This window comes from Mirounga leonina, unplaced genomic scaffold, assembly GCF_011800145.1.
Source record: "Mirounga leonina isolate KUSES-001 unplaced genomic scaffold, KU_Mleo_1.0 Mir_104, whole genome shotgun sequence".
Taxonomy (NCBI): domain Eukaryota; kingdom Metazoa; phylum Chordata; class Mammalia; order Carnivora; family Phocidae; genus Mirounga; species Mirounga leonina.
Window position 1 is genome coordinate 19,346,857 of NW_023270231.1, and position 10,783 is coordinate 19,357,639.

Sequence of the window (10,783 nt, forward strand, 5' to 3'; positions counted from 1 at the left end):
ACTGAAGAAGGCACCTCCTACCAACTGCTTTCACTTCTCCGCAGTCGGATAAAACCCAGTGGCAGACGTGGGACGAACTGGTTGAGCACCTGCAGTTCCTGTTATCCAGTTATCAGCATGTGTTAAGAGGTAAGCAGCATTTGTTCACAAAGATGATTGTATGGGAGTCTCACAATCGCCACTGTTATGAATTGGAGTTACATGGGGGATTCTAATTTGTTAGTCTAAGTAAAGCATCGTTCCTTAGTTATAACTACAAGGAACAAGGAATGACACCTTTGGAATCGCTGCTATAAATCAGAAGAATTCACATGTTTCCGTTATGGCAGATAATACAGTGGTCCTTGCAGTTATTAGGTTGACAGGTAAGCAGCAGTCATCATACCAGGAGTATTCTGTAATGACCTGATTAGCCCTGGCATCTTACCCTGCCCGTCACTGCAAGTCTTTGCTGGGTCACTTGCTCATTGACTGTGGACATTGCAAACATCTGTCAGTAGGATACAAAGCCAGAGCAAATCAGTGGCAAGGTAAAAGCATACATCCTGCAGAAGTTGTAAGATGCTCTATAGTCTGTGAAAGTGGCTTTGCTCAAGTCCCAGGCCAACCCAGTGATCCAGGAGGATCCAGGAGAGTTAGACTAATTAACACTCAGGAAGTGAGTGTCGACGAGGGTAATAATGGAAGAGCTACTTCAAGTGAGAATGATTTTATTAGCCAAATATTAATAAGGCCCTTGTTCCCAATTACTGATGTAATTATTAATTCCAAAAGGAAAGATAGTAACTTTTTTTTACAGATGTATTTATTTATTTATTTGAGAGGGAGAGAGTGTGCACATGAGCAGGGGGAGCGGCAGCGGGAGAGGGAAAGAGAGGGAGAGAGAGAATCTTCAGCAGACTCCCTGCTGAGCCCAGAGCCAAAGTGGGGCTCCATCCACACCCTGAGATCATGAGCTGGGCTGAAACCAAGAGTCATGTGCTTAACCAACTGAGCCACCCAGGTGCCCCCAAAGATAGTACCTTTTTAGGAGAGAAAACACATTCTTCTTAATGTGATGCCCTGAGAAGGACACGTCATCACTTAGGTAGTGTTCTTGCCAAAAATCCATGACTTGAATCTAATCACAAGGAAGCATCAGACAAATTGCCACGGAGAGACCTTTCACAAAATAATTGACTTGTACTCTTCAAAAGTGCCAGTGTCTTAAAAACAAAGACAGACCAAGAGACTGTTCCAGATTAGAAAGAAACTAAAGCACATTAATACTAAATGCAAAACATGATCCTGGATGGGCTCCTGAACCAGGGCAAAGAAGCTATGAAGTATGTTATTGGGATGACTGGTGAGATTTAAATAGATTAAATAATAGTATTAAACTAATATTAAATTTCCTATTTTTGATAACGATCCTGGCTTATGAAAATAATTGTCCTCAGTCTTACAAAGTCCAGATTGAAGTATTGAGGGGTAGAAGGGCACAATGTTCAACTTATCCTCAAACAGTGAGGAGGGACAGTACATATTTATATATAACTATATGTAAATATATACATTTATATATAATATACTTTTTTTTTAAGATTTTATTTATTTATTTGACAGAGAGAGACACAGTGAAAGAGGGAACACAAGCAGGGGGAGTGGGAAAGGGAGAAGCAGGCTTCCCGCTGAGCAGGGAGCCTGATGCGGGGCTCGATCCCAGGACCCTGGGATCATGACCTGAGCCGAAGGCAGACGCTTAATGACTGAGCCACCCAGGCACCCCTATATAATATACATTTTATATTTACTTGCCACGATCATGTTGAGGTTGATTTTAGCTCAGTAGTGTCACTGGGGAAGGTACGATGGCCCTTGTACCCTCTCAGGCCTGGAACTGGGGAAGCTATTGTAGAGAAAAAAACAGCACTGAATTTAAGACAGAAGGTCTGGAGGGGCACCTGGGTGGCTCAGTCGTTAAGCGTCTGCTTTCGGCTCAGGTCATGATCCCAGGGTCCTGGGATCGAGTCCCACACTGGGCTCCCTGCTCAGCGGGAAGCCTGCTTCTCTCTCTCCCACTCCCCCTGCTTGTGTTCCTGCTCTCGCTATCTCTCTCTCTGTCAAATAAATAAATAAAATCTTTAAAACAAACAAAACCAAAACAAAACAGAAGGTCTGGGTTTGAATCCCAACTCCACCACTTACTCTGCTAACTTTATGTCTCTAAACCTCATTTTCTTCTATGGAATGGGGATGGTATTATAGACCTTTTCGAGACTGATTGTTAAAAGATGTGAGAAAAAATAGTGAGCACTCAATTTTAGTTGAATCTCAGCCTGCCTATTTGCCCAGCCAGGAGTAGGCTACGAGATCTTTATGTTTCAGCCTCTTGTAACTAAAACTTAAAAGGGCATAGTCAAGGCCATGACATTTATGGTTGTGTAGTTTGTGCATTTTTTAGCCCCCTCAAAGAAGGGTACATGTCCTTCTCAGAACAAAGCCTCAGAGGCAAATTCCATGTTGTACTTAGCCTCATCAAGGTTTACATAATTGTTCTTTTGGAGATCGCGCAGAAAGTTTAATATTAAAGCAGCCTGGTTTTATTTAAAATTCACCTTTAACACTCCTTGTTTACTTCTGTTTTGCTTCCCAGGGAATACAGCTGGGCCTTGGGGGCAATAGTAACTTAAGATGGACATGGATCCACTTTCATTCCAGAATATTTTTATGCTTCTAACAAGGAAGAGGAAAAACTTAGACCAGTGTATATTGACCAAGAATAAATGGGATGTGTTCCAGTGCTATTTTATCCTTAACATTCTCTCTACTTTCTTTGGAGACCAAGAGTTAAGAAGGAGAAAAAATATTTAGAAGCAATAGTTCGGAAACAATGTCCTCCAAAGAAGGCAGCTAAATGGCACCCTGACATGGTCAGTATCCTTGTCAGTAGGCTTTTTACTGTGAGGGCTCCTTAGTCATCTCTGCCCTCTGCAAGTGGTCTGAGGACATTGTGGAAGGCATTTGGGGTCAGCCTGAGTTGTCCAGCTCCACGGATAGGAGAAGAAGGGAAGAGGTTGGGGAGCCCAAGCTTGTCCTCTGTTTAGGGGAACATCTTAGCATGGGGGAAGAGAAGAAGAAAGACTAGGTAAATTCACACACCCTGGCATATATAATCCAATAACCTGGGGAAGGTGAGTATCATCCCCTTTTTATAGACGGGGAAACAAAGGCTGAGAGAAAAGTAAGTGAGGAGCCAGGATTCAAACTTAGGTCTGTTGCCAAAGTCTATGTGCAGTGAAAACACACTGGAAGGAATGATTGTTCTATGAAATCACTGGGTGAGATTAGGTGAGACTCTAAGGAATTTCCAACTCCCTGTTTTCTAAACTCTCGGTACATGGTTAAATTACTTTTGTACAAACCCTTGACCTTGGGGAAAAGTATATCCTGAAGCCCCATACTTTGTAAATATTTCCAAAGAAGGCAGAGCAGCCCCATGGGGGCATAGATGCTGGGCCGCCAGGTAAACTCACACTCTCTGGCTGAGAGAATCAATCCCACCACACCCCAGTGCCACAGCCATGCAGCTCAAGTTTGAGCCTCAGCAAAACGGCAACTTGCTTTATGCCATGAGTTTTCCTGATACTTGTGAATTGTTAATACCTCTTATTTTGAAACTATGAATGCTAGGAATTTAAACATACAGTATTTAAAGGAAGAAAAACACCTGTTTTCCTGAATTCCACTTGGCTAGACAACTTAGGCAGGATGACCCACAGAAGTCAGACCTCAGTTCCTTCTGAGGAGAAACACACACAGCCTTCCTACGAGGAGCCCCATCCAGAGACGGGAGAAAAGCAGATGCCGGCAAGATCAATTCAAGTCATATATTCATCCAGGCAACAAATATTTATGAAATGCCTTCTGTGTGCCTGGCTCATTGGGAAAACTTCAGTGAATAAGACCAGCGTGGCCCCTGCCCTCATAGAGCTTACTGTGAAGAGATTGACCCTGAACAAATAATCACATAAATAACATATAACCACAATTAAAATAAATGCTCTGAAGGAAAGAAGTGCGCAAAATAGGAGCACCTAATCTATTTTTGGAGGGACCCACAAAGGCCTCCCTGAAGAAGTGATACTTCAGCTGAGATAAGTACTGGTGGGGCACCTGGGTGGCTCAGTCCGTTAAGCATCTGCCTTCGGCTCAGGTCATGATCTCGGGGTCCTGGGATCAAGCTCCACATCGGGCTCCCTGCTCAGCAGAGTCTGCTTCTCCCTCTCCCTCTGCCCCTATCCCCCACCCCCCACTCATGCTCTCTCTCTCAAATAAATAAATAAAATCCTTAAAACAACAAACAAAAAAACAGGACTGGTGTTAGCCAGGCAAATAGGGCAAAATTTTCCAGAAAAATTAAAAATGGCATGTCTGGGGCGCCTGGGTGGCTCAGTCGGTTAAGCGACTGCCTTCGGCTCAGGTCATGATCCCAGGGTCCTGGGATCGAGCCCCGCGTCGGGCTCCCTGCTCCGCGGGAAGCCTGCTTCTCCCTCTCTCCCTCACCCTGCTTGTGTTCCCTCTCTCGCTGTCTCTCTCTGTGTCAAATAAATAAATAAATAAAATCTTTCAAAAAAAAAAATGGCACGTCCAAGGGCCCTGAGGCAAGAAGTTGTTTAGCGAGTCCAAGGAACTTAGAACAAGCTAGTAACACTGGAATGTAGAGAGCAAGGGGAGACGAGCACAAGATGAGACTAGAATATTGGATAGGGCACGAAGGGCCTTCTGGGCCCTGTTAAGAAATGTCAGCTTGATTCCAAGAGTGAAGAGAAGCCATCAAAGTGGTTTTGCATAAGGTTGCTCTGCCTGAGGTGGGCAAGTAGTTTGGCGGAGGACCAGAGAGGTCCCGGGAGGGGTCATGGTGGCGAGGGTGTGGGTTGTGCAGCGGGGAAGGCTGTGGATAGAACAGAAGCACTTTGAAGATCAGTTTATCAGGGCTTGGGTAACTGAGTCGCAAGTAAGGCTTCAGGGTTCTGCCGTTGCTGACACGGACATAAATGGAGAAAGATCTGTAGAGAAGGGAAAAAGCGCAGTTTGACTGTTGAGTTGGAGATTCCTATAGTGATGATGATGAAGATGAAGATGATGATAAAATAATAATAGTTACCCCTAGGGGGAGCCTGGGTGGCTCAGTCAGTTGAGCATCTGACTCTTGGTTTCTGCTCAGGTCATGATCTCAGAGTTGTGAGATCAAGCCCCAGGTTGGGCTCCGTGCTCAGCATGGAGTCTGCTTTAGTTTCTCTCTCGCCTTCTCCCTCTGCCCCTCTCCGCCTGCTCTAAATAAATAAATAAATACATACATAAATACATAAATATTAATATAATAATAATAGTAGTTACCCTTAGTAACCTGATCCAGGAACCTAATAATAATACTGTGAGCCAGAACATCTTGCATAAGGCATTGTGCTAAACCCTTTACATAAATCGCCTCACACAGTATTCCCAACAGCCTCTGATACAAGACCTCCCATGCCTACCGAAGCATAAAATCCAAGGCCTTGCCAACTGGACCAGAATGGCTGAAGTCCACTGGCCAAGAGTTCCTCTCCCTTGGACAGTGCTTGGTCGGGAACTGCCAACATTTACCTCTTTGAATGTCTTGTATTACTTTAATAAACTCCAAATTCTTCTTGCTCCTACTCCAAGTCTTCCCTATTCCCCTCTGTTCAGCCAGTTCTTTCCATTCCTTCAAAATCATTTTCATATTTTTCAGAGTAGCATATGCCTTACAAAAACTACATTTTACTAAAAGACTTTCGTCCCCCTACAACCATTCTCCACCAGTAGCAGAGTAAAATAGAGCACATTCCCTGGCTTAAAACCCTCCAGATGCTTCCATTTGCTCTCAAAGGCCAAACTCCACATTGTTCTGTGGTCCAGCCTACCTTCCAGTCTCCTCTACTACCGCTTTCCCTTACCACCCACATTTTACCTCTAGTTCTCAAAACAAGCTTTTCCTGCCTCAGGACATTTACACTTGCTGTTCTCGCTACCTGAACTGCTTTTCCCCTAGACCTTTGCACAATTGCCTCCTTCTCATCCTTCAGGACTCAGCTAAGAGGCCCTGAGTAGAGTGGGCTGCTTCCCTCATCCCCCCAATGCCACTGTTTCTCACAGCATCTGATTTATTTCTGTGATTGTACTCACCAAAACTATAATTGTTTTTGTTGGCTGGTTTACTGTTAGGCTTCCTGCAACTAGAATGTCAGTTCATGGGGGCTGGGCCCACGTCTCTAATTGCACTGTATCCCCAGAGAGTAGCCCACTTCCAGATGCATAGTAGGTGCTCACTGGAATTTGTGTTGATTGAATGTTGAAAGGGCCCTGATAGGACATCTCAAGGCAGCTTTGCTTCCTGTTTCCTTTTTAGACACTCTGTAGTGTTTGTTGTACTCTTTTTCACTTTACAGTTGGGCCCGGTGCTATAAATTTAGAGGGACTTTACCTGAAAAGATACCTGAAGGTTGAAGAAAAACATACTGAGCATATTATTTGAAAGTGTAACTTAGTACATTGCTTAAAAACAAGTTTATTCTGTTTCCCAAATTTCTGGATACGATGTAGTTCAGTCCTAAACACCCTGCTAGAAGAGGTGCCGTTATCCCCATCTTCTAAATGAGGAGATGGAGGAAGTGATGCTCTAGTGAATGCTGGTGCATCTGGGAGTCTGCAAGTCCTCAAAGCTCACCACAGCCGTGCTCCTTTGCCTGAACTCCATATACTTCCCGAATCCTGTTGGGGCTAATCTGTGGATTTGGATGAGAGACCTTTATAACTTCTTTTACTTTTCCTCAATATTTTTATTTTTGGAGGGTTGAAAGAGTGGTACAATGAACATCCATTTACCTTTTATGTTGATTTACTGGCTGTTAACATTTTGCCACATTTTGGTTTATCTATTGATCCACCTGAATACTTTTTTTTTTTTGAGAGTTGAGAGTAAGTTGCACCATCAGAATCCTTCATGCCTAAAAATACTTTGGCCTAAGAATAAGGATATTCCCATACATACCACAATTCATTATCACACTCAACAAATTGATCCTTAACAGAATATTCTCTAACATGTCCCAGTAGTATCCTTTATAGGCGGCTGGGTCTGTTTTGAGCCAGGCTCCAAACATCACACTTTGCGTTTGGTTGTTGTATACTCTTTGGTCTCCTTTTACACAGTTCCCACCCTTTCCTCGTCTTTCATAATACAGACATTTTTGAAGAGCCCAGACCAGTTTTTTTGTAGAATATCCCATAATTGGGGTTGTCTTAATTATTTCCTCATGATCAGAGTTCTGTTAAATCCTACTGGCAAGACCACTGACTAGATGAAGATGTACACTCCTTCCCAGCACATGACAGCAAGAGGCGATAATGTCAGTTTGGTCCCATTATTGGTGATGTTAAGTGTGATCATTTGCTTAAGGTAGTATCTATCAGATTTCCCCATTGCTCTGTTATTAGTTAAGTAATCCAGAGAGTAAAACTTTGAGACTGAATATCCTATTCAGCCTTTCACTCAAGGGTTTTAGCACCCACTGATGGTTCTTACCCGAATCAGTCATTACAACAGTAGATTGAAAAGTGGTTGCTTTCTAGTTATACATTGCCTCTACATTTCTTAACTGGCCTTCTTCTGCAAAAAGGACCTTTCCCTTCTTCCTCCCCTCCTCTTTTATTTGCTGTGGACTCCGCACTTTTTAAAATTTCATGCCTATAACCCTTTTTTGTCATTTTTTTAATGATCATGTCCAAAACGTAGCCAATAAGAGGCCTCTTCACACTGGCTTCTGTGTCCTTTTGACGTGTTCCCGTGTGTGTGCGCACGCGCGTTTTCCCCCACTCTGTTTTTAAGCATTCCCTTACTTTCTTATAAAAGATGTTCCAGGTTCACCTTGTAATTTCCTTGCCATGGTCCTCTAGGACTTTCCTCCAAAAAAATTCTGGTTTCTCTCGGTAGGGAGTGGGGAGAAGCATTAAGAAATCAAGATCTGGGTGCTAATATGCTGATTACTACTGGGGTACCTGCTTCTAGGCCCTCTGACAACAGAGCTAGAAAATTACATAATTTTTTTTAGAAATACGAGTTCATAGCAATACCTCAATTTCCAGTCCCTCAGAATTCTTCCTCTCCTCCTATTCCATAACTGAATCACTCTTCTCCCACAGCAAGAACCCTTATTCTGAACATGGATATATTTATTTGGTCTATCATACAACATACACGAAATTGTTTTCCAACAGAATTACTACAATAGACCAACACTACAACAAACTAAGAAATTAATTCAATATTTCTTTACAATTCTTTTTATACTAGAATCAATCTCCCAGAAGATATTAAAAATTCACATGGGTTTTTTGCAAGTGTTATATTAACTTGAAGTATAGTTGCATTGTTTAGGCTCATTGCTTAAATCAACAAAGGGAAAACACTAAGACAATTTTAATTTGTACAATTTTAATATGCAAAACTTGAGGACCAGAGAGAACCAAGAACAAAGGACCTTTTAGAAATTGAGTGACCACAGATACTCAAATTACCTTTGACTTGTACTCCTGTAACCACCAGTCAAGTCTTTGCCCAGGCCCTACCTACTAAAATTGGACTTCTTCTTAAGTCATAAAGGAATAAAAAGCCGTTCAGAGGAGTTCAGCTGACTTTTTCCCTCTTGCAGAGCACTTGCGGAGTTCAGTGATTGATCGGAAAGACTTAATCATCAAGAGGATTAAGCCCAAGCCCCAGCAAGGGGATGACATCACAGCACTGGATGTGGAGAGGCAGATTGAGGCCTTCCGCAGCCGCCTGACCCAGATCCTGGGGGAGCCGCTGGCGCCCCAGCTCCAAGACAAAGTGCACTTGTTGAAGCTCCTGCTCATCTATGCCGCGGACTTGAACCCTGACGCAGAGCCTTCTCCGAAGAACTGGAGCAGCCCCTGAGGTCCTTCTAAGCACTGAACACCAAGAATACCTCCTGAACTCTATCTCCAACTACTTGGAAGTTCTGAAAGTATCTGAAGTAGTTAAAAATCTTACAGGACCAAACCTATCTTATTTATCTGTAGGTTATAATGACTTTCTAACTCTTTAGTAAATATCTTTTTTTGATATTCTATCCTAGCCTGTTCTCAAATACGGCTTAAATATACAAGGTGTATATATTTTTTAATAAATTATTTATCTATACTTTTTTTGAAACAGGTAATACTATATGCACTATATGTTTAACATTTCCATTAAGCCCTCTGAACAAATTCTGGACATCGATGTATGTCATTCAAGGTACTGACGACCTGTTTCAGAAGAGAAAGATATACTCATTTCTCCCCGATGGATCACAAACATCCTATATCACAGCTGTTATATTGCCGATGAATTTGACTTTGTGGCCAGTCCGTTAAGATCTAATGTAATGGGGGTGGGGGGTAGAAACAAAAAGATTGAGTGTGTTACAAATAATTTGATGTTAAAAGGATACAATAAAAAGGCAATGGTTTTTCAAAATACCAAGTTTACCATGCTTAGGTTCTATGACCGTGAGTAGGCAGAATGTAAGAACAACTCTTAAATACACACACACACACACACACAAAGGCTATCCACATTTGAGAAAGCAGTTTAAGAAGTTTATTGTCAAAACAAATAAGAGATACAAGCATAACAGAAGACACAAATAAATTAATTATTCTGATCATTTTAGACTCCAGGACTTCTTTTTTTTTTTTTTAAAGATTTTATTTATTTATTTGAGACAGAGAGAATGAGAGACAGAGAGCACGAGAGGGAGGAGGGTCAGAGGGAGAAGCAGACTCCCTGCTGAGCAGGAAGCCCGATGCGGGACTCGATCCAGGGACTCCAGGATTGTGACCTGAGCCGAAGGCAGTCGCTTAACCAACTGAGCCACCCAGGCGCCCGAGACTCCAGGACTTCTTGACGGAAAAGTCAGCTCAGCTCCTTATGTAGACGTGATAGTATCCAAAACAAAAAAACAGTGGGAATTTGAGACAGTGTTTTAAGACAATGACTGAACACATTCATGGTGAGGAGAAATAAAGTGGCTTCCTTAGTTCCTTTCCTCAGGAACATATATTTATAAAAGTATGCAGCTCTTTCTGGGGAGCAATGATTTCATGTAGAAAAATTTTAAATTCTTCCACTTCCCAGAAAAAAAAAAAGTCTTATGCCTGGCCTGAACAAGAAAATCAAAAGAGAAAAAAAAAAATCAAAATAGGGTAACGCTAGTTTCACATGAACCTCAAGACTACCATCTAAATGTAGGTACCACCTTCTGTACTTGAAAAAAGTTTAACATCCATTTATCTATACCAAACCAGTGGACTGAATTTTCTCCCGTAGGAAGTTTTCAACCAAATTGGAGGTAAATCAATTTCATTTTAAAAGTGCAAAATAGGATATGCAAGGCTAGTGTTTGTTCCGTGACACATAAAAGCGAAGCATCCCTCCAACAGCACTGGCCAGAGGTGCTCTGGTAAGACACAGCTGGCTGCAGGACGAAGTGACCTGTAAGGCCTACCAAACACAAGGACACTCCAGTCTCAGCACAGGAAGGGGGGATCCCTGCCAAGTCTGGCTGCCAAACAGATCTCAGGTCCCCCAGCTGACAAGACTGGAGCACACAGAAGTGCAGAGTCAAGAGGGTCAAAGTCTCAACTAGTTGGGCACACCTCTACTCCATGATTTGTCCATACACATGTTTACAGTGGTAAAGAAATCACGAAGCCTCAG

General features: G+C 42.5%; 1 protein-coding gene across 2 annotated transcripts in view; it reads left to right on the forward strand.

Annotated features, from left to right (window-relative positions):
• Positions 1-9,543, forward strand: part of SIMC1 (SUMO interacting motifs containing 1) — a 90,474-nt gene extending 80,931 nt beyond the window's left edge. For both annotated transcript variants that reach the window (XM_035014760.1, XM_035014769.1), the window contains 2 exons: positions 45-129; positions 8,715-9,543. In XM_035014760.1, the coding sequence (XP_034870651.1) occupies positions 45-129; positions 8,715-8,977 (348 nt within the window). In that variant the 3' untranslated portion in view covers positions 8,978-9,543. The remainder of the gene's footprint in view (positions 1-44; positions 130-8,714) is intronic.
• The last annotated feature ends 1,240 nt before the right edge of the window (positions 9,544-10,783 follow it).